General features: G+C 40.6%; 3 protein-coding genes across 3 annotated transcripts; 2 read left to right on the top strand and 1 right to left on the bottom strand.

Moving 5' to 3' along the window:
* The first annotated feature begins 6,212 nt into the window (after positions 1–6,212).
* On the top strand, positions 6,213–7,597 carry LOC131682212 (uncharacterized). The gene is made up of 4 exons (XM_058963541.1): positions 6,213–6,342; positions 6,399–6,510; positions 6,631–7,091; positions 7,154–7,597. Exons 3-4 carry the CDS (start codon positions 6,698–6,700, stop codon positions 7,567–7,569), a joined length of 810 nt encoding a protein of 269 aa, XP_058819524.1. The 5' UTR covers positions 6,213–6,342; positions 6,399–6,510; positions 6,631–6,697; the 3' UTR covers positions 7,570–7,597.
* Positions 7,598–15,428: 7,831 nt separating this feature from the next.
* LOC131682211 (uncharacterized) lies at positions 15,429–16,576 on the bottom strand. The gene is made up of 2 exons (XM_058963540.1): positions 16,461–16,576; positions 15,429–16,394 (listed from the first exon to the last, which is right to left on the bottom strand). Exons 1-2 carry the CDS (start codon positions 16,466–16,468, stop codon positions 15,515–15,517), a joined length of 888 nt encoding a protein of 295 aa, XP_058819523.1. The 5' UTR covers positions 16,469–16,576; the 3' UTR covers positions 15,429–15,514.
* Positions 16,577–21,431: 4,855 nt separating this feature from the next.
* LOC131685831 (serine/threonine-protein phosphatase PP2A 65 kDa regulatory subunit) lies at positions 21,432–24,618 on the top strand. The gene is made up of 6 exons (XM_058969811.1): positions 21,432–21,585; positions 21,740–21,853; positions 22,079–22,726; positions 22,785–23,550; positions 23,704–23,973; positions 24,044–24,618. The coding sequence occupies exons 2-6, from the start codon at positions 21,761–21,763 to the stop codon at positions 24,049–24,051; spliced, it is 1,785 nt and encodes a 594-aa protein (XP_058825794.1). The 5' UTR covers positions 21,432–21,585; positions 21,740–21,760; the 3' UTR covers positions 24,052–24,618.
* Positions 24,619–24,863: the final 245 nt, after the last annotated feature.

Raw genomic sequence — 24,863 nt, 5'->3', positions numbered from 1 at the left:
AATCATTCACGGAGTTTGAGTTGTCCGAAGCGAGCTGCTGCGCGACATTATTTATAAATCCGCCATTTTCATTTATTTTTACATTCAAATATATGCAAAAGATCACTTATTTCTCTTGTTGTTTGCATGTTCAAAAAATCCTAAAATGCCACCTTTAATATGAGCCTCTTCGGGGAAACCTCTATACTAGATAAAATCTTCAAGTTTGCAAGATTTTTAAATTCTGTCTTGGCAGTAGCTTTTTATAAATTGAACTAATATTACATTGCTTTGAGAAGGTTCAGGGTATTTTCGGTGAAAATAAATATCGTCAAAAAAATTACTGATGCAGGGAGATTTAACGATTTATCCAAAACTTCCCAAACGGGAAATTTTTTTGAGCGACGCCAATTTTTTTTTGTTCGCGCAATGCCTAACTTAAAAGTTTAGTTTTTAGTGTTAGATTCCCCTCGTCAGTGACTAACACCAACTTAATGCTAGTTAGATAAGTCTAAACCAGCGCCAAATTGGCACCAAAAGCCAAAAAGGCACACGTCTTGCGTGTACGCTTAAACAACTGGCTGTCTTTTGGGATAGTTATGATAGGGTAGACGAGCCCTTATTCATCTCATTAGTCGGGATATCACACTCTTTCGCGGATAACTCTGCTTTCAGTGATTGGAATGCTCTTAAAACGGTATCAACATCTTTGCTTCGTTCCTAAGAAGCAGTACAATAAAAAATCTCGCCTGGAAAATGTAAAATACTCCCGTTTGAGCGAAGCGAAAAGTCGAGTACAACGCACCCTTATTCGTCCTAGCATTTCAGCCAATGCGTTGAATAGAGAGAGCAGATACTGCTCTAACTAATGTGTTCAAATGGGTAGGATGAATAGAGGTGCTAAGATGAATTAGGGCACAGTAACCCTATGTTATATTATTTATTAATACTTCAACCTATTAGTCCTTCGCCTGAGAGAGTGATAGTCTACAGTCAATTTCGAAACAATAATGCAATACTTAAACAACATTTTCCTAAATTTTCATTGCGAAATGTTGAAAATTGGGCGAGTGTCAGTGAATATTCAGGAAGAACCTCGAAAAAATTCAGTGTGCAAAAAATCTACTGGAATGATAGTTTTAAGATTTTACAAAACTCTTCTTCACATCACATCAGGTAACCAACGAAATGTTATACAAATTTTTTATTATTATTATTTTTTCAATACATGTTTTCCGATTTTTAGCGAAAATCGGATTTTTGGTTTAAAGGTACTACGTTAAAATCAAGAAAACAATAAAAGCTCTCTGAATTACCAGGGGTATCATGTGAAGAAGAGCTGTGCCAAGTTTCGGTACGATTGGTCCAGTTGGTTTTGACTTATGTCGTACACCGCAAAACAAATTTTCGGAAATTCACTGTCCCTCAGTGTTTACGCGCATGGTCACTAAGTCTTTATGTTTTTCGGAAGTATTATTTGAACGAGTAGCACTGCACGGTTTTAACGATAAACTAAACTATTATATTTAGAGATAGTGAAACGCGCCATAAACACCGACTGGTTTCGTGAATTATATATAGTGGACTGTGTATAGTACAATGTAGTTGCTGCTTTTATAGCTAAGATACATTTTTAGAAGAACAAATGAGATTTGGCGGTAAATTCAGTACAATACTGTAGTAAATGTATGCAGTATTCAGCTCGAGTTGTAAACGAATAGCTTCCTATTGGTAACACTGCTCGGAACTTCTATCTGCGTTTATCACTGCGTTACTATGGCAGTAAAGTGAAACCCTGTTGAAGCGAACTTGTTAATCTACTCTTGACTGGCCTAAACATACCGCCCGCCTTGAAAGACTGACCTTAGAAAGGTCTTTCAAATAGTAGATCCTAAACTGACCTGTGATTTAGATTAGAAATAGAACTGCTGACGTACACTGGTAATGTTGTTGTTATCATCTAACCAAGTAGTTATATGTAGAAAGTACTGGCTACCGTCTCCCTATAACAAACGACCTACAGATCCTGACTATGTAGTTCTCGCCTGCTAGTTCTAGGGCTGATTCTGGTAGCTGCTGCGAGTTTCCTTTTGTTCCACTCGATTGTGGCTTTGGTAGATGACTCACTCCGATGACCTCCTCCACCCCTCGATGTGATGATCCGATTGACCATGTAGTTTGCTGATGGATAGTGAACCATTGCCATGTTATAGTTTCGATCTGTTGGTGAACCTGTGAGGGGATGTGGATAAATCTCTGATGCATTTAAAGTGAGATGAATACTTAACTTAGAGTTATGTTGGGGTGGCAGTTCTGATCTTAACCAAAACTGCGCCACCCCCAATTGCCTTGTTGCTGGAACCTGGAAGCCACTTCTGATGTGTGGCTGCATCTGCAGACAAATAATCTGCCAATTTCAACCAACTCTCGACGTATTCCGTTGTATGCTCTATGGCCGCCTTCACATTACTGCGTGAAAGGTTGTCTCCTATGATTAGGCAGACCCTTGTAATCTCTCTTACGAGCATCCAAAAGAGATTCATTTGCTTGTACAAATTCGAATGCAGCACCATCCGCCGTATGCGATAGTGCCGTTTCTACTCAAGGTGAATGGATTGAGATGGACTCCAACGTGATGGAGTAAATGCTAAGACCTAATCAGTAATGATAGGACTAATACGTCGAGCAGTGCGTTGAAGCAGTATAGGATGCCCCGATATCAATCAGGACTGGTTGAGCTGGTTGTAGTTATATCCCTTGGTTCAATGGCCGGTGGTCACCGAGCGGACGAGATGGAGGGGTGGAGTGGTATTAATCCTGTCTGAGTTGCATTGCTGCTGCCGCTGAGCTGGTTCTGCCGCTGTCAAATTCCGCAGGAATGATTGTTGATCGAGTATATACGATGCTTGAAGCTTGATGAGATGAACGGTTCATACTGCGAAATATTCAGCTTGGCTGTCACGTCGATGTATGAAGTTGCCTGCTCTGATATTATTCAGCGGCCTATGCCACCAACTGGTTCTGTCTTCATAGTAAGTAGTGATGCCGACGTTCCGAAATGTGAAGAGGTTTGAATTAGGGTGTGTAACATCTGTGAAGTCCAGACTTGGCTGAACATATACTAGTGTCACTCACCTGGACGAAAAAAAACGATGCGCTGCCTCTTCTGATTGAACTGCAACCTTGACTGCAAACGTTTGACGGCAGCTTTCGAATGCTTTTTATCGCGACTGATGTTATTGGTTCTTCTGATGTGTTTGCTATGATTGCTGTCGATTGATACATGTGGCTGTTGTGATGTCCTTGCTGTACTACCATGATTGCGAGAAGGCTCCAATGGCAGAGACCAGTGGATTGTGTAACCTTCCGAATGATTCCGGCGGACTGTATCCCCGGACTGAACTCCAACGATCCTCTTCGTTGGAATTATCACCAAATTGATTTGATGATCCGTAGTACACGATGATGATATTGGGAGTGCATTTTATAGTTTACTGGATCTCAATCCAGCTCCGATGCATTGCATATGCAACGGACTGCAGTGGCTCTGTCAGCCGTGATGGTTCAACGTTGAACCGTGTTGGATAGCGCTCAATCCAACCCAACGAAAATGCACCCGAAGTATGTGAGGACTAATACCACCACCGATTGGTAATACCAGCACAAAAACAGGAACATGCTAACCAGCAAATACATATTGAAGACCGCATCGTGATGCCAGCAATGATTAAACGCTGATATAGTTGTCTAGGACTGCCATCTGACTCGTTCGAAAACAGCATGAGGATTGCGTCGATTGTTTACATCAGCACTGGAAAGATTTTGGCGAAATGTCTCGTCGAAGAATAAGCACACGTCGTAAATTCATTAGAGAGAACTTTTGAAATAATTATAGAAATTTTTTGAAACTGCACTTGGTTTGTAGTTCAATGGTAGCGTCCTTCGCTAATGGAATTCCAAGTGCATAACATCGTTGATTAACAAAGGGCGGCGTGTAGAGAAGTATGGTGCTTGCCCCGGCAGCGCACACAACGATTAACCTTCTGGCATTCTGCTGTTGGGTGACGATGGCTGAAGCAATTCTTGCAAAGTCGTTTCGCTACGATGTATTTTATTTGCTCCGCTGAAGTCATCTTCTCGTACTTACGGCATCTGTAGAGAAAGTGACGTTCTCCACACAGATGGCAACAAGGTGGTTTAATTTTATTAGTTAGAGTAGTCGAAACTGCGCATTGGTTTGGTCCTCCAGTTATAGTTATGCTGTTTTTAGGTTCAGGGCGCGATGCAGAATGCAATGATTTCCCGACGATGTCACGATGCTTGTGGATTGGCACTGGTGTAACGATGTGCGTGTTCTGCTCAGTGTCACTATTGTGTTTAATCTGCTCTGATCCGCTCACATTTTCCGATTTGGAATCAACTGATCTGTCTCCGGTAGTGGTTGGTTGGTCCTGTGCAATTGATTCTTCCACATTACACCTCAGGGCCGGTGTTTTGCAACCTGTATTCAGTTCATCCGCCGTTGCAACCGAATCAGCACTACCGCTATTGTTTGATTGAGATTCGTCTTGGTCAATCTCACGCACTACCACTTTTACTGCTCGAATCCGTCGCAAAACTTCCAACATTGCACCTTCTACCTCTCCGATTGCTGCCTAACGTGCAAAAAGGCCAAGCTTGCCCTCATTGCACAGCTCGATCAATTCCAGCTTCCATTGCTCGAGAATGGTGTATGTTGCATTTAGCCAGATTACCGCGCACAGTTGGGTCGGTTCCATTCTTTGGACGATTTCATGAACCGCACTCGCAGAGTAAATAATATTCATTATTTTGCTCATTTTAACGTGAACCTTGCGACCGAAAAATATCCGCGAAACGAGAACAAACCGCGTGTTAAAAACAATTGTGAATTTGGTGTTGGTTTGACAGTTCTACCGCTGTCGAATGATAGGTTTTCTATGCCGTAGGTAGGCCAGCGCGCATTTGTATGTAACGCAACACGGCAAATTGAAATTGAGCAGTTAAAGGTTTCTGCACACCAAGTAGAACTATTTTCATTTCAGTATTGTCACATTTTTCGACGTCGAAACAAAATGGCGTCTAACGTAATCACTATTGCTCGGTAGTAGAATACTGTTCACTAAAATTTCGTATAATAGTGTCCGCGATTTTAACATTTTCGATACTAATAAATCCACATAGTTTCCGTTGAATATCACAGTGTACCGCACAACACTTTGGAGTTACTTTATTGTTCACAATCAGGTCATTCGACACGTTATTTTCAGAACAGAATGCTATTGAATATTCCTGAATTTCGTGATGCTGCCGATGCCGCGGATCGTGATCCGGCTCGAAGGACCAAAATGTTTACGCGCATGGTCACTAAGTCTTTATGTTTTTCGGAAGCATTATTTGAACGAGTAGCACTGCACGGTTTTAACGATAAACTAAACTATTATATTTAGAGATAGTGAAACGCGCCATAAACACCGACTGGTTTCTTGAATTATATATAGTGGACTGTGTATAGTACAATGTAGTTGCTGCTTTTATAGCTAAGATACATTTTTAGAAGAACAAATGAGATTTGGCGGTAAATTCAGTACAATACTGTAGTAAATGTATGCAGTATTCAGCTCGAGTTGTAAACGAATAGCTTCCTATTGGTAACACTGCTCGGAACTTCTATCTGCGTTTATCACTGCGTTACTATGGCAGTAAAGTGAAACCCTGTTGAAGCGAACTTGTTAATCTACTCTTGACTGGCCTAAACACTCAGTATTTTGCAATGAAAATTGGAGGGAATATTGTTCGTTTGTGGTATTATTATAGCTTAATTGAATTAATATACAAACACTCTCTGTGTCTGCACACGAAGTTTAAAATGCGTATCTCTTTTACCGAATTAACCTTCCGGCAGTCGCGCTAGTGCACTGAGTGCACGCTGCTCTGAAAATCTAGCGAAATCGTCTTAGGACACCACCGGCTGCTCGTTCAGTGGGCCATAAGCGCGAGGGTTAAGACTAATTAAGAATTAAGACTAAAGAGCTGTTCTAAATTAAATCATCGAGTTTGAAGAATGTTTAAAGATATGGATGACGATAGAACTGTTTTCACTACTAAACTTTGAATATTACTATATGTGCCAATCAAAGCCAATAAATGAAACGCCGCTGCAAAAATTAATCGATCAACGACTTGTAGGACAGATATAACAATAGCCCAGACAACAGTCTTCCACGTTCGAACAAATGAGTATAAAATTCTTGTACACAAACAACCGTAACAAAGAAGAACACGAGACAAATTATTACAAATTTAGAGCAGCTATATATACGAGGGTGCTCAACCGAGCTGCAGGTAAGCTGCTAAATGGTTAATCAACCTTTCTATAGCTTAATTAGTTTTTGTTATAGGGAACTGGGAAATCCACTTTCGACTCATCACTACCCGGCGCGAGCGTCTTGACTGCGAGCGAAGGACTATCGAACAATTCTGCGAGTCAACCGCCGTGTCAAATAAACATAGGTATTGAATTTAAAAAAAAAAAAAACAGTTCTACGAGAATCCCACTTTAGTGGATGACCTCCGAAGATAGGCAGACAAAACAGTAAATAAATATAAAATATTTTTCCTGTTTCATTTCAGTTGAACGTCGGATTTGAGCGGTGATATACATATGCATCTGTTGGCTGAACAGTTCTAAGGTGATAATATGGCGCAATTTTATGTGATATTAACTGTGGCAGCGCTTTGCACGAGTTTTGCCCAGGCAGGCTTCCTGGATTGGTTTCGCAGCAGCGCCAACAAAGGGCACAGTATTTGCAAGGTGGACTTCGAAGTGCTGGATCCGAAAGGTCTAAGACTATGGACGGTTCACAAGCCGGAGACGAAAATGTTTGGCGTTGAGCTGTTTATCAATCCAACCGGAAAAAGTGACCAGACGACTTGTAATTTATGTAAGAATACCACTGAGGTCATGCACGGCAAGTTCTTCATACAAGACGACAATGTGATAGTGAAGAAAGGTGATGTGTTAGAATTCGTCGTGATTACTGATAACGGAAAAACAGTTCAGCGCCACAAACGCAGGAAGCTTGTTGTTAATGGTATGTTGCTCTACAATCAGGTTTGATGCGCAATCTTAAACTCTTTTCGAACATATTTTTAGACTACATTATTAAACCGGAGGGACGCTGTGCTTGTCCTGCACCTGTGCAACACTCGGCCGTTCGTGAGGCTGACCCAGCAGGAGAGATCGAGCTACTGGAACGCATAATATCTAATCTATCCAACCGTTGCGCCGAAGGAGTTGTCTCCAACTATCTCTTCCTTCAAGTGGGAACTCCGGCAGGACCGTCGGATCTTGTCCAACGTGTGAAAACATATTTCACATCCAACACTCTTCTTAAACCGTACGCCGAGGCAGTAATTTCTGCCGAAGAATATGCTGATGGAATTGGGTTCCAAATGAAGTCTGTTATCGATAAGCTGAAAGTTCTACAACTAGGAAACGCTGCCGGAGACATTTTAGATTACGATGGTTTCACAACCGTCGATAAGATTGACATTAGAGTGTCGGAATGAAGAATATGATAGTGTTGATTGTTTTATATGTTCGAATAAAATAAAAACATTACTGAAAACGATTATTTTTCTTATGCCATTTAGGGGAGATATGCAGAGCCTTAGCGTGGTCCTCTGGCGCCCTTGGCGGAGTCTCAGTAGTGCGCCCCTTTGGTGATTACTTTGGTTTTCTTTTTCAGTTCGCACTTTTAATTTATGTTTGACTGTCGTTCTTTCATGGAAATTCCAACCACAAATCTTTTACGGTATATTTATGAAATCAGTTGACGCTAGATATTTGAAGGCGACGGGGGGAGCATCTATTCAGAAGACAATATATTAGGCTGCCAATGGTAAGTATGGAAAACAGGTGATCATCTAATTTAATAACCAAATAAACCTCAACAGCCTTAGCACCTCGAAAAAAGTCTCGTTGCAAAAGTTTTGCTCAATCGTACACGATCAAGGGGTTGTAAAAAACGGTCAAAGTGCAAAAATTTTTACCCGTGAAAAAACACAAAAGGACCCATAGAATATTCAAAAATTGGTTTCGAATTTTTGATGCTCAATTGTTTAGGATGTAATGAAACTACTGCCACTCTGATTTTTTTCAAGATGACCTTTATGAAACTTCTTTATGAATTCTGCATTTGAGTTGATACTGGGGTTTGAAAAGACTTCTTGTAATTTATTTTCTATGCCAAATGTCTTAAAAATGCATGAACTTATTTGGAGCATGAATATATATGTACAATTAAGTTCCACCACAAATACACACAATTTGTCGTGCTTTCTTCAACGAATTTTATTATAATTTTACACGTTGATTGCAAATTACTCGTAATTTTCAGCAAACCGAATTAACGAAGTTAATTTAATATTGCTGTAACATAAATGACATGTAATATCACACTAACGAAAGTGTAAAATCACATGCTTTTTGATGCTCTCATTGCGTGCATCGAATTCAGCTTCATTTTCAATCAAATTTTTGATTCAAGTTCTATATGTTTACAAGCGTATTGATTTACATGTCGTTTAAATCTCATAATTTTTTGGTGTGTGGATAAGTTCAGAATTGTGATATTTTATGTAAAGTAAACAAATTACGTTACTGGCGATAAGACTTTCAGGGAGAACTAACGCGTTTACATGCCCGCTTACAAAGTTGAGATCGATGGTGTAGTTATCGATTCGAACTTGGCATGCGTTGATCTACTGAAGTACGGGTTTGTCTGTTTCAATGGCCTATTGCTCCAATGAGCGAAGAGTTTGAGTGACAATCGCACTGGATGGGACAAAATGAGGTGCCCTTTCAAATTAGTGTCGGGTGACCATTTGCGAGACTTCTTCGCGTCTTCGTCTGCATGGTTGGTTGTTTGTGCCGCGCGTCATGCATGCAGTATTCTACTAATTACAAGCAAATAGGTCTTGCGAGAATAATTTTGTTCTCTTTCTCTTGAAGAGGTCAGTAAATATACCAGCAGGAAAAAGCTCGGCCACAAATCCGAAGCAAACAGCACCTGTTCTTAGACAACTCGGAAGAAATAAAGTGTTTCCAACGCTTCCAGGAACACCAAAAATCTCATCTCATAATGTTCGCTATTTTTGTTGAATTTTGAAGTCTTTGTCTTGTTCGTTGTTTATGCTGGACTAACAGGACCGTACCGTAGTCGCATTTGGTAGAGTCTCAGATAAGCGCCTTTTTTCTGTCTGCTTTGGCTTTCTTTATCAGTTTCAAACAATAATTTTATGTGTACCTGGGAATCATACTCCTGTCCTGACTTATTTTATGACTTAATCTCACTTATTTTATAAAGCAGATCAAGATTTTAGCGCCCCCCTAAGGTTGGCGCCCTTGGCGGGGGCCAACCTGACCAACCGCACAGTGCGGCTCTGGAGATATGTACCTTGGTGCCGAAAGAGAGGTAAGATTTTTCAAACATAACAATTCAAAATTTCGGGTCGAAGAATTTTCATATAGGAATATCTGAAAATGTCGAACTGATTGTTGTTTTCTTCGAAACACCGAGATAATTCGTGGCGATCTCTAGTGATATGTTGACCCGAAGATTTATACTAACCCGGTCGTTGATTCTTTCTACCTAGGAACCATTCATAAATTACATAACGCAAAAATTGCACAAAATTGACTCCCCCGTGTAACAAATTGTCACATATTTCTTTATACCCCCTCCTCTATTGCGAAACGAGTTCATTCAAATTTGTTTCCTTCACTAAGACATGTTACGTGACGTTCTAGCTTAGTGCCTCTCCGCCATATTTAACAACATGTCACAGTAAGCCAATATATTAACACTCCCGAGGGGATAGTGAGATAAAAAAACGACAACACCCCCCAAAAGGAAATTGTCATTCAAATACGGCTTAAACTATAGCGCTCTTTACCACACTGGGTTGGAAACAATAGTATATCCTTGAGTTTTAGCTTTCTGTATAAAGGTTCATCTATGAACGGAGAACTAAAATTCCGCAGACTCAATTGTATTACTACAGGGCAATTGCATATCTAATGATATGATGTTCCGTCATCGTATTCACAAAGATCACATGAATAGTACTCAGCGCGCTAAATAGTAGCCATGTGATAATTGAGTTTGCGAAGTCCCTGACTAGTTAACTGAAATTGTGCTTGGAAAATACAACAAATTCTTTGACATTTTCGGACTGACATCCGGCAGAAATTCTTTGTTTGAACGAAAGTTTGCAAGCAACGCCAATTGTTGGCTTGGTCGGATACAGCCCAAGAGCGAATCTTGTGCTTTATCCGACTTACCGAAAGTGTTAAAACTGGATCTGGACCAACGAAGTCAGTTGCAGCGCCTATTCTAGCCAATTCGCCCATCCATTTATTTCCAGTAATACAGGAATGGCTGGGTACCCATAGAAGGTAGATAGCATTTGAAATGCTAAGGTCTTCGATTTGAGTTCGATATGTGATTACTAAATTCGATCGCGAATCTGTCAAACTAAGTGTTTTCAGGGCAGCCTGACTGTCCGAGCAAAAATAGATTATTTTACCTCAAAGTCCCTGTTGGAGTGCTGATTGTACGCCACACAGAATCGCAAAGATTTCTGCTTGCAATACGGTACAGTATCTACCAAGCGAATGAGACTGGTTTGATCTCATTTCATGATAATAGACACCAGCACCGGCTCGGCCCTCCAACAAAGAACTGTCAGTATCACAAACTTCGTATTCTCTAAGTTGTCGCTTCATCCAGCCAGACAGCCATTCCTCGCGAGGAATAATTCTCCTATTGAAAGTTTTAAAAGAAAAACTACGTGTGAGTGTAAGGTCACTGGGAGCAAGTGTAAACTCATCCCAAGTAACCATTTGGGGCCACAGTCTTGTGTGGCTAGTTGTACGATCTATTGGGTTATGTTCCAGAGCCTAGTAACCTTAAGACGATATGCACAAGACAGTGATTCTAGTTTCAGAAACACATATAGTGACCATCAGAAACACGTATATCAAGACCATCCTCTGAAGATGGCTTAACTTTGATTGGACTGTCATAACTTCTCCCTTCTGCTACCAAACAAGGCACCCGTAAGCCAGTATTGGTCTAACAATTGTTGTGTAAATCATTTAAATGTAGTTGGGTTTGAGTACCCAAGATTTGCCGAAAGCCTGACTACATTGGCCAAAGGCCATGCAGGTTTTCTTGATTCTGAAATCTGTGATATGTCCAATTATTTTTTGAGTCAAGAATTAATCCAACGTACTTAACTTGATCTGCGACAATAGTTTCAGAGTCAAAGAACTGCAATGGACGAGCTCCGGTTATAATCCTTCGTTGCGTGAAAAGCACCATTGATGTTTTATTTAGATTAACTACTGATAGTCCAACATGAAGACACCATTGGTCAACAACACGTAAGGCTTGTTGCGTCAAATCAAAAAGTGTGTTAATACAAATACCGATGATCATTATATGTTAATTATCGGCGAAACCATACATCGGAAACCCAAGTGTAAGATCTACCCGTTCTAGAGGTGGCCCAGTAGAGGCAGGAACAGCTTCATAAGATGCAGGAACCGACTACTCCCGAAAACACTTTTTATATCAAGCGGACCGCGAAAGGAGAAAAGGAATTCTTTTCTCTAAGGATTAATTGAACACTTGTTATTAGTTTGATCGCGCAATGGAATAAGAGACTGACGTCTCAAATCCAGTTGATTTATTTAGCTTTCTGCAAAGGTAGGTGCGCCAAAAGAGCGTAATCTAATTTAGGGTATAATGTAGTGTTGTGATAAATTATGCCCATTTTTGGGTACACAACACCAAGCTCATTAAGTTTTCTCAACAAACCGTCGGCGACAAGGTTCCATAGAAGTGGTGATAGCACATCACCTTAAGGACATCCGCAGATACTCAGTTTCCTCATCTCTACTTGTTTTAACGATGAGCACAGATGTCGGTTGCTAAGTATTGCGTGTATCCAGTTCTTGATATATGAAGGAACTCCATGAGCTCGTGCTGCTTCCAAAATGGGCTCGAAAGACACGTTGTCAAAAGCACCTTCAATATCGAGAAAACCTAAACTTAATTGCTTTTATAAAAAAGCTTTTTCAGTATTGTGGATAACATTGTGTAACAGGGTGGTAGTAGACTTCCCCCGCAGATATGCATGTTGCATTGCATGCAGCTGGTGCTCGCCTAGGCTAACATTCCAAATGTAGTCGATTAAACGTTCCACTGATTTTAGAGGTCAAACTGATCGGTCTTAAGGTTTTTACCTCCTCGCAAGTGATGCGGCCACCTTTGGGAATGGATTTTACAGTTATTTCCCGCCACGCTAATGGAATGTATCCTGTTGCAAGACTACAAGTAAGAACTTTTTTTTCTAAATATTGTAAGTTAGGGTTCGCTTACCTATGAGCATTCAGACTCACCTTTGACTCTCTCGAGAGCTGCCTAAACTAGCTCTTGGGAGAGTTAACCTGCCATTGGACGTGGAACCGCTGTCCTCTCCGAGCACGCAATCACGCTCGGACACTCACGGGTGCTCTTCTCCAGTGAACTTCCAGGTGGCTTGGGGCGGGAAAAGTCCGGTATCAGTAACACGGCCACAGTGGGGGTTTTCACGGTGACACCACACTTTTCCGACACTCGCGGGGTCATCAACGGACGGTGGGTTCGCTTAAGGTGGTATTTAGCACGCGCGCGCACGAAGTTTAACCCGAGCTCGGAATGGTGGGATTTTGCGGAACCCGATAAACAATAGCTTTTTACACCTTTAACTGCTGTGACCTTGTCGTTACCAACCCCCGGAAATTTATCACTTAAACGGTCACACTTTTCTACACTCGGATCGGGCGAAACGGCTTGATCCCCAAAAGGGTTTCAACTTCTACACTATTATATCGGATTTACTTTGACACACTCAACGATATTTCGGCAGTACGTGAGGCTTGATCAACAGCTGGAGCCAAAGAGAGCGAATCTATCCCGCAAGCTGATCTCGAGTCCCCAATACAATCAACTGCGATCTTTGTGAGCGTTGTGTGTTTTCCGGCTTTGGTAACTGATGATCGCACTCGGACGGTTTGGTAGCGATAGTGTTTGAATTGGCAGTTAATTTAATTAAACAATTCTACACCTAACTCCGATCAAACAAACTCAAATACAAATTTATATTTTTTTTATTTATTAATTTTAATTATGGGACAGGGTGACATGTTACAATATGCTTGAAGTGTTTGTATCCTCTTTGGAATGATTCTACGAGCTAATGCCCAAGAATCAGAACTACCTTAAAAGAACTCAGGGCCAGACAGCTCCGTACAGCCTGGAAAAAGACAGTTGAGCACTATATCTTCGTCAGACAAGTATTCACTATTAGCAGTTCTAATCGAACTGACATGAAAGTCTTTCGATTCCGAAAGCAACTTATTTAATCTGCTAGTCTCTTTGAGACTTGAGGCATTTGTGCAGAGGCTTTTCCAACCACTTCGCTCAGAGGATCGAAAGGCATTTCTGTAATGCTTTGCAAGCCAACTCAAATGCCTCCGACCCACCACTGCGTCTACGATTCCAAACCCTTCTACACAACTTTTTGAGTCGAACAAGTTCGGTGTTTCGCCAAGGTGTTCCTTTAGAAGCACGCATAAATCGAAGCGGGCAAACTACCATGACTGAGTTTGTTTTATACATGACCTTATCTAAGTCACGTGGAAAATTAATCGTCGGAATATACCCCTGAAACCTAGTCGCCAAGCCCTCTTTGTAGAGGTACCAGTACGTAGATTAGGGTTTACAATATGTGACGATATCTAGCGAGACGTTTAAATGATCAAAGACGATGTACTTATGATCAGATAATGACGGTTCGAGCTCGTTTGGTACGAACCAGTTTGCCAACTCATGCGTAATACTGTCAGAGCGGAGAGTTTTATCTAACACCTCTTCTCTGCCCGCTCGTGCAAATGTTGGACGGTGTCCTGCATTAAGAATTGTACTGCTTAAATATTCTTTCAATTTGGCGCCTCTAAAATTGATATCTGAGCTGCTTTAATTTATGTAGTGGGCATTTGCATCACCTCTGATTATGTGGGAAAACCCATTTCGCCTAATATGTATCACTGTTTTCAAATGTTCACTTACCCGACTAATCGTGCAGAGTCAAAAGATACCAGCCACTCTCACTGTGAATCCGAAGAGCCTTTGCTCTCCTCCACAGCTAACAGTAGAAGGAGAATGCAGCCAACGTTCTGCAGGCAGGATAGTGGCATCGCCTGGGAAGCACACTGCGTTATCTTCCGTCACCACAATTGCAAGTGACGTTCCAACAAAGGACCAAAGATCTATTTGCTGAGATTGAAGGAAGTTTAACTTAGCTATTAATCGATTTTAATGAAATTAAAAAATGTGAAATGTGAATGAAATGTAAAATTTAAATTTTAGCTCATAGCGGAACATTCTTTTCTTTCGTTATAATAAAGTTGAATCAGAGCGAAGACTACATATTAAGAAGACTGATATCTCTTTCCTTCCCCCATACAAACGAGAAGCGACAGAGGTTACAGCGCCTCTATTGGAAGAAGGGAGGAAGCTTAATGTAAAAATGTATATGTGTGTGTGCATCACTATGGAAAGTACCACCTTTACCAGCAAGTGGCGTTGCTGTTACTCTCTCCGGATTCTGGACAGAGTTGCCAGTCTTCTTGATATGGAGTCTTCGATCAGAGGCTACGGACCCACGCGTTTACCATGGCTCAATAGGTACTAACTCATCTGGTACTAGATTGTCCCTTAAATTGTCAAACAGAAAAGGCGATGATGATCAAATACGCTTTGCTTTTCTTTACAGATATTTTCCTGACAGGTTATCGCAGAAAAAATAATTTTATCTTGAACAGTTGTTAGCAGCTAGTGTTTGGATTCTGTTTCTAATCTTGAAAATTCTTCATTATCATGAAACAATGGAACATTGGAGAAGGTCAGTAAGCGACGTTTTTTGTAAAGATGTTTGTTTTGGGAACTAGGCTTTATAGCTACCAGTGTTTCCGATTGCGAATCACCAACAACACTAACGGTCCGCGACCAAATTTCTGGGCTGTACAATGATTATTTTCTAAAATTTTTAAATATTTTTTCGCAAATTGTTCATAACCCATCCCCACAAAAAAATATTAAACCTTATTACAATAACCCAGGTTATTAGGTCCGTAGGAACATCACAGTGATCATCATATTATAACAAATACAAATTATGTATATGATTATAAGATGCACAATGTGTACGCGTTTTAGCTATCTTGACCTTTTTTTATTCCGTACACGTCCTGTTATCATCCACCACAACCCATTGAATTTTCGGATATAAGACTCAAACATCAAAATACAGCCTCAAATAAAATATCTACATTTAGATGCGATGGAAAACCAACTATCTAAAAACACAAACATACAGAGCTGCGAAAGCCCAGAAAAAAAAATTACCAGTTACGTAAATCCGCATCGGTAGAAAATACTTTGTTGTGGGACTTTATATGCTGTTCAAGAGTTTTTCGCTTACGGAACTCTCGACGGCACAGCTGACACTGGTACTGTTCCGCAATTATGCAAGTGTGCTTCTTCAGTCGTTCAACGGAGAGGAAGCATGAGTTACAATCGCGACATCGGTAATTTGGCAGAGGGACTGGTTCCGATTGAAGTCGATCGTATTGTTCGGACGATGGAGATCCTCCAGTGGCAGCACATTTTGGCGAATTTGCGTAGGAAGCACAGGTAACGGTTTCGATGAGGGAGGTAGAATTGACACCGCCTTTAACACTCATAACAGTGGCTTTCATTTTCGAGTACGAACTCTCCTCAAGCTTACGTTTTCCTTTTTGAATGTAGTTTTGAAGAATTTTCCTATAATTCGTTGAGGCAAGATATCGATTGTTCAATTTGACGTCGTCCTTAGAATCTTCATCAACGGATGAGAAATATTGTTCCGCATCACTAGCCAGCTCAATCCTTTCCTCCAAAATCGTATCCTGTCCTTTCCAAGAAAGCTCACTTGGGTTGACAGCAAGTGGTTCGCTATGATTTGGTACGATAGCGATTTCCGTTTCGGGCGAAACCTCCGTCAAGTATTCCATCTCGGAAAACAGTGACGGTATCTCTTTGTCGAAGCATCTAACGGATGAATAGTAGCTATTGCTTGGCGGACTATCATTACCAGCTGCCAGCCTGAGGGGATCGAGGTGATCCACCAAATGAGTTGCATTTGCAAGGCACACGATGTCCTCACAGATTCCGCCAAAATCATCATTGCACTCTATCACAAAGGAATCGTCCGGAAGATACGATAGGGAATCGAAGCTGATTCTGTTGGAAACGGAAAAATTGTGGGTGATTTCTAATTTTTCCAAGAAAAACAACTGCTATATTTACCCCTCCATTGTTTTAATCCTAATAAATGCAAACTGTTTATGGTAAAAATAAAATATTATTTCAAGATAACAACATTGCACAGGCTATTTGTTTTTCTGTTTGACAGTTTATTCCACATGTCGCTTCACAGGGACAGGGCGCCTTGAACTGGTTGAACCGGTGTAGTTTTGTACCGCTTCACTGGTTTTGCGAGGGGTATTTACACCCAGTAAACGAAAAGACGGCTAGGCCCCAGTTAAACTCATTCCGGAACCGATTCGGATTTCTGAATGGAGTCATTATGGATTCCAAATCAAATGCAACAATACAATCGATTCCGACTCAGAATCGGTGGTTGCATTTGATTTGAAATCCATAATGACTCCATTCCACGTGCAGCAGACTACGGGGAAGAAAAATGACAGCGAATAACTTTGCCCACTGAAATCCAAGCAAGAGAGAACTAGTAAACAATGTTGTTAGCTGTCGTTTTTTAAACCAACATGGCTGATCGGCGTTTTTGAGGATCGCATCACCTGAGAATAAAAGCTCCTTGGGTTAAACAATAGATGCTGGTGCTGGCTAGAAAAACTCTAGAAAGAGAACTGCGGAGACTCCATTTTGGATCGATTGGATTCGCATTTAGCTGTCAAAAAACGAATCCAATCGAACATTGCCTATCCTTATAACATTGGACGTGTTGCCATACAATGCCGGGGCATACGTTGCCAAAAATGCTGTTTTTCTCTCCGCAGTTCTCTTACTAGAGTTTTTCTAGGGCTGGCGATCGGTGGACTATATAATATATAACATATAACATATGCAAATGATTACAACAAAAATAATAAATTTATGTTCTATATATTTACAATTTTTCAATATATTGCAACAATTCCACATAAGGTATATTTACTGTTTTGTTAATAAGCGAAACCATGTCAGATATTGTTTGTTTAACATTCGAACCATTAACATGATCATCAAGATGTACAATATCATATATGGTTACAGTACTGGATATTGTTCTTCTATAATTTAACCTTTCAATTCGTCGTTACTATTGGGAATATTGTACAACTATTGTTATATTCATTGAATAAAATCTAAGTTCAAATTGTAGGCACAATACAAATGTAGCAACTCTAATAGTTTCTAGATCCTATAAAATAGGTTTATTGTTCGGACTATGTCACAAATCGTGTTTAACTATGCGAGTTGCATTATAGTAACCTATGGATAACATAGTATAACAACAAAAAACACACTAAATATTTCCAATATTGTTTCTCGAAAAACGGTCGAGAAATAGTAGAAACTCGGAACTAAGCGACTATTTCTGGTAATGTACATGTATATTCCACAAAAAAAATGTCGTTTTTGTATTGTAACGTAACCTAACGCCATATTCCCCAAATGGTTATCGGACTGAAAACAATGCCCCAAATGACAGATATAATTTAAGTTGTGGCGTGTTTATTGTCGAATCCTAAGGGCAGATCACTCTAAGAATGTAATACAAATTTGCATCAAACTAAAAAAAATGCAATTAATTTCCATTTTTGCATCAACTTTGCTCTCCTTTGCAGAAAAGTTTGTTTAACAAACGTCCTACGCTGATCCACTTTATTCGACGTTTTGCTGAATGTAGGGCAAGTTTTTTGTAGGGTTTTGACGTCTAACGCGCAACGCAAAATACATTACACGTAACGCAAAATACATTATAAATTTCTATTTTGATGGAAAGAAATGCATTTAATTTCGCTGATTTTTAAAATTGCATCAGAAGTGAGCTGCCCCTAGGTTGCTCCCTCTACCCAGTTAAGCTCAGCCGGAAACGAACTGGAATTCTGGCTGGTTCCAGTTCGTGATCCGGTTCCAGTGACACAACCGATTCTAGTTAGAATCGGTTGTGTCAATGGAGCAGGATCACGAACTGGAACCAGCCAGAATTCCAGTTCATTTCCGGCTGAACTTTACTGGGTAGTAGTTATAATCTCTTTTAATACAAATTATCCATTTATTATTCTCGCTTATGCAGGATGGCCGAGGGGAACGACACTTCGTGATTTGTTAATGAAATAAACTTATAATTTAAAATTCTGATTGGATTGATAAAGAGGACGGGCATAGCGAAGTTGGAAAATCGATTGCCTTACACGCAGCTCATCTGGGTTCGAATCCCATACCCCGCACATCGGGTTAGAGATTTTTCTTAAGAGATTTTTCTAACCCGAAGAGGCGAATGACCTTAAGGTTAAAACCTTTATAATCGAAAAAAAAGGATAGATAAAAATTGGCATTGATTAGTTCGAAATCTATTCGAATTTCCGACACTACTTGATAATGGTATGGAATGGCCGAGGTTGGTTTTAAATGAGTCATGAAAAAAAATTAATTGTTCGAAACACGTTTTGACAGTTTCAGTGCTCGATGAAATCAATACAAAACATCGTCAGCAGCATAACTACAAGAGAAAATCACAACACCCAGTCAAAAGGGCAAGTTGCTGGCTAACGGGGGGCTATTTGCCAACTCGGATGCGCTAATTGCCCTTCAATTTGCCAACAAATTGCTGGCAATTAGGGGGCTTTTTCAAATGCAACATTTGGGCTGTTTGCCGCCGTCATTTTTTTGTCGCCCAACCCGCCCCTAAATCGCCCCCAAATCGCCCACGGAACGCGCCTTTTAATCGCCTTTAATTGCCTAATAAGAAAATTAAAAATAATGCTTATTTTCGGATTCATTATCTACTCATATATACTTACCATTATACTAGGTAATCACCACCAAATTATAGGAAGAATCAATGGTGAAATTGGTATTGCAATTCAAAACTTATCACAATCTGACGTCCATTAAGACTAGGTCAGAGATCTTGTTCTTCTATACATACACACGATTCCACAATTTCCCACATTCGTTGGCTAAATGAAGTGCACTAGACAAACAAAGTACAAGTGAAAACACACCAATTGTTCAAAAAACAATTTTAAGCTTAAACCAAACATGAACCGCCATGTTTGAAAAACGCGAAAAACAACCAAGTCCATTTCAGCCGCCAGAAAATTTGTCTAAGTATTGAAATTGCCTTTGAATCGCATTCGTAAATTGCATTTGTTCCGAGGGGCAATTAGCACAGGCGAGTTGAGTCAAACGTCAAACTTTTTAAAACGCCGACCACGTTCGTCCGCATTTTTTTTGACAGGACAGAAACATACATTTTGTTGTCAGAATTATTGAAAGTTTCCAAAATAGAGCATGCAGAGTTGCCAGTTACATCAAATTGATCGGAATTCTAGCAAAATTGGATTGAGTTTGGATAAATATGCTGAATTTTTTCTGATTTTTTTAGCAATATTCGATTTGGTAGAAAATTGTTTAAATTTTCTAAAATTACCTAAAAAATGAAAGTTCATGCAAATCGAACGGAATAAAACAATTAAGCGGCCCTTACACGTACAATATTTTTGTCAATACTAGAGAGTATTGACAAAAGTATTGTACGTGTAATGAAAAAAAGTGGTATTGACGATGTGGATTTCAAATGGGATTGAAATATTGCAACAATATCGTCAATACTCGTATTGACAAAAATATTGAACGTATAAGGGCCGCTTTACATATACAATTCCCAGTCAAAAAGGGCAAGTTGCTGGCTAACGGCAATTAGGGGGCTATTTCAAATGCAACATTTGGGCGATTTGCCGCCGTCATTTTTTGCCGCCCAACCCGCCCTTAAATCGCCCACGGAACGCGCCATTTAATCGCCCTTAATTGCCTAATATGAAAATTAAAAATAATTCTTATTTTCGGATTCATTATCCACTCACATATACTTACCAGTATACTAGGTAATCACCACCAACGTATAGGAAGAATCAAAGGTATTGCACACCAAAACCACTGATAACTGACACACAAGTAAAGTTTTCAACTTGTGTAAAAAAATAAACAGCCGCTTTGAAATGACAACAGCAAGTAGCAACTTGCCACTGGTCGGCGCTTCGATCGGCCAGCAATCGCTATACGGGACTTGTATGCGAACTTGGATACAATGGTGACTCACGCATGCGAACCTGTATGCGATGGTGTTTTTCAACGTATTTTCATTTAAATGTTTACACAGGTTTTTCGGGAAAGTTTGTTCTAGCTTATATGTCTGTTCTCTGTGCCAAAACTTATCGCAATCTGACGTTCATTAAGACTTTATGTCAGAGATCTTGTTCTACTATACTTACACACGACTCCACAATTTTCTACATTCGTTGGCTAAATGAAGTGCACTAGACAAACAAAATACAAGTGAGAACACACCAATTTTTCAAAAAACAATTTTAATCTTAAGCCAAACATGAACCGCCATGTTCGAAAAACGCAAAAAACAACCAAGTCCATTTCAGCCGCCAGAAAATTTGTCTAATGTCGTTTTCGATTGAGAACCTAGAAACTAACCCAGGTTAGTTGCTTCAAACGAACGTTTTAAATGAAACTGAGTTGGGTTCTCGCCAAACAGCGGTGGTGTGAGCGAACCCGAAATATATTTCAGGTTGGAACCCAACCCGGTTTTCAGTTCAGTGGCGCATAACCTAGGTTGGAAACTGGCTTCAAACAAACGGTTTGACAGCAGTTAGGTCCGAAACTGAGTTAGTTTCTGCTTCAAGCGAAAACGACATAAGTATTGAAATTGCCTTTAAATCGCATTCGCAAATTGCATTTGTTCCTAGGGGCAATTAGCACAGGCGAGTTGAGTTAAACGTCAAACTTTTTAAATCGCCTGACCATATTCGTCCGCATTTTTTTTGACAGGGTTTCTGTGAAGTGACGTTCCTTTCGAGGGTGGCCTTTACCGAACCGGTTTGCGTTTTTCGTATTACTAACCCAAATGAAAACAGCATTCATTCGCACCTCTTTGAATTTGATATTGATCATTCGGTACCAACCAAACAGTCAGAAATTGTAAGGTTGCGAGAGTGTGTGCGTGAGTACAAGACAGAAAAGTGACATTTTCATTCAAATCGCCTCTCAGCACGCATTTGATTGCGCTGATCGGGCATAGGAAGGAGAAGAAAGTTTTATCACCGAGGAATATTCGTCCGGAAACCTTTCGAATCGTTTCGGAAGCTGAAGAAAAACATTATCCCTGCAGGTGAGCGTTGACGAGCTGTGTTTTCCGGTATCTGGTGAACCCGCGGCCGATGAAATGTGAATATTTGGGCGTTAGAACTGTTTGCCTGACGAAAAGAAAAAGAAGAGTTGGGGCTGCTGTTGCGGTGTCTTGAATACTATTTTCTCATTTTCAGAACAACATACCTACACAAAACATGGCTGCCAGTACCAGTGGTGATAAAGCGGCGGATGATTCACTCTACCCGATTGCGGTGCTGATCGATGAGCTTAAAAACGAGGATATTCAGGTGAGTGCGAAAGGATTGTTTGGGAAAATGACATAGGTTCACTTGGAAACAAACGATTCCGCTGAGGTCACACTAGGTCAAGGTGCTTCCGATTGATTTGTTACTCGAGTTCGACGGGATTCTATGGTTTATTTATATAATTCAATGCGAGTACGCATACAATTTCATAGATTGTGTTGAATAATTACTGTGCCATAGAAAATTAATTGTTTCTCTTTTATTTAGCTGCGTTTGAACTCGATAAAAAAGCTGTCAACGATTGCACTGGCACTGGGCGAGGAACGAACCCGCACTGAGTTGATTCCATTTCTAACGGAAACCATTTACGACGAGGATGAAGTTTTGCTGGCACTTGCTGAGCAATTGGGCAACTTTACTGCCCTTGTTGGTGGACCGGATTACGCAATGTACTTGATTCCACCGCTTGAATCGCTAGCCACAGTAGAGGAAACGGTAGTGCGCGACAAAGCTGTTGAGTCCTTGCGTATCGTGGCTGCTCAGCATAGTGCTCAGGATTTGGAAATTCATGTGGTTCCAACCCTGCAGCGGCTGGTATCCGGTGATTGGTTCACATCTCGAACCTCCGCGTGTGGACTTTTCTCGGTTTGCTATCCAAGGGTGTCGGCTGCGGTTAAAGCTGAGCTGCGAAATAATTTCCGCCAGTTGTGCCAGGATGAAACTCCCATGGTTCGTAGAGCAGCCGCCGGAAAACTAGGTGAATTCGCCCAAGTTGTCGAGTTGGAATATTTGAAATCGGATTTGATCTCGATGTTTGTCCAGATGGCTCAAGACGATCAGGATTCGGTTCGTTTATTGGCTGTAGAGGCTTGTGTCAGTATTGCTCAGTTACTACAGCAGGACGATGTGGAACATGTAAGTTTTAATATTTTCAGGTTTATAGGTACAATCTCACTTTTTATTTGTTCAACAGAACGTGATGCCAACACTACGTCAGTGCGTAAATGATTCGTCCTGGCGCGTACGTTATATGGTTGCCGAAAAGTTTACCGAACTTCAGAAGGCAGTTGGACCGGAAATAACGAAAACCGACTTGGTCCCAGCGTTCCAGTATCTGTTGAAGGACACCGAGGCAGAAGTTAGAGCCTCGGCTGCCACGAAAGTGACAGAATTTTGTTGCAATTTGGAAAAGGGCAGCCAGGAGCAGATTATAATGACATCAATTCTTCCCTATGTGAAGGAACTGGTGGCCGATCCAAATCAGCACGTCAAATCCGCGCTAGCTTCGGTAATCATGGGACTGAGTCCGATTCTTGGCCGCACCAACACAATCGAACATTTGCTGCCGCTGTTTTTGCTACAGCTAAAAGACGAATGGCCAGAAGTTCGACTAAACATTATCTCCACACTGGAGTGCATCAACGATGTAATCGGAATCCAACAGTTATCGCAATCTCTACTACCTGCAATTGTCGAATTGGCCGAGGATTCTAAGTGGCGCGTTCGATTGGCTATCATCGAATACATGCCTCTGTTGGCTGGCCAGCTCGGACAGGAGTATTTCAACCAGAAGCTGCGGGATCTTTGCTTTAACTGGTTGAACGATCACGTATACGCAATTCGCGAAGCCGCCACTCTGAACATGAAGAAAATTGTGCAGACCTTCGGCACCCAATGGGCGGAAACTAACATCATTAACCAGATTTTAGTCATGTATAAAAACAGCAACTATCTGCACAGTTAGTATTGATTTCTTTTGCCTAGATTACATTATGGATTGGGGGAAAATGATTGAAAGAATAATTATTCGGTTGCTGGATATTTCAAACTTTTCTGGAGCTTTACTATTTTTTTGTTTATAAGCGTATATAACCACATGCATTGTATTACAGGAATGACTTGTCTCTTCTGCATCAACGCCCTGGCAGACGTCGTCGGTGCTGACATCATTAAGCGGCTGTTCCTGCCTACCATCAAAGTTCTCGCAACCGATCCGGTGGCGAATGTGCGGTTCAATGTCGCTAAGAGTCTACAGAAGTTGTCTCCATTCCTGGACCAGGCCGCCATCGATGAGCATGTGAAGCCGATCTTGGAAAAGCTCAACACAGACGCCGACGTAGATGTAAAGTATTTCGCCTCCGAAGCGATGGTTGGAATTGCTGGTTAGTTGTTTTTTTTTGCTCCACTGTATGTTTCAATTTTGACGCTAATTTCTTTTTTTTTTCTATCCAGCCGCCTAAACACACCCGGAAAATTTTATATGCACTGTTAAAGGTAAGGTGGAAGGAAATAAATCTATTAATATTTAAAGAACAGCTACTTATCTAACAAAACAGCGCACGTTTACTGGGCGTTTCAATTTTTTCGCGGACGCATTAAAAATATTAACGTTCAACTATTTATTTCCTTCAAGTCCTTGGGGCAAAAAACAACTTCTGGCTTTACACGAAACAATAGATGATTAGTAAAACAAAATGCAAAATAAATCGTTCATTGTTTAAGCTCGTCACGCAATACACACTATGATCCGAGATGGACCAGATCAGTAACGCAAACATTCATACTACTTTTTTTTTGAAAATAGTAACCCATTTTACATCAGCGACGGTGAAGCATTTTGACACGAGTGTTGGAGGATTGTTTTGTGTTTCCTTTTCGATATTTCTACACACACACAAAATTAAAGTAATTGAAAATATGACACTACTGAAGAAAGTATAACCAACTACAATAATCTAAGTTTAAGCTTAATGATGAACACACTCAACGTAAGATAACCTATAATAAAATCCAATACGGGAACAAAATTTGCTTGTTGTCATTTTCCGATTTGCTTCCTTGTATGGAGGATGTTTCTTGATTGTGATTTTTGGGGAAATTCCGTACAAACGGGACAGTTTAGGGAGCGTGGGTTACTTATCTATATTTCCGGCCATCATATCGCATTGAAGATATACTATGTAGTCGGCCGACGGCGTCGAAATGCCGGAAGAGATGAGCAGCAGTAAGCGAGTTTAACAAGTGGGAATGAGACGCTTCATTGACATGAAAT

This window comes from Topomyia yanbarensis, chromosome 2, assembly GCF_030247195.1.
Source record: "Topomyia yanbarensis strain Yona2022 chromosome 2, ASM3024719v1, whole genome shotgun sequence".
Lineage (NCBI taxonomy): Eukaryota > Metazoa > Arthropoda > Insecta > Diptera > Culicidae > Topomyia > Topomyia yanbarensis.
This window is presented reverse-complemented; position numbering and strand designations above follow the sequence as displayed.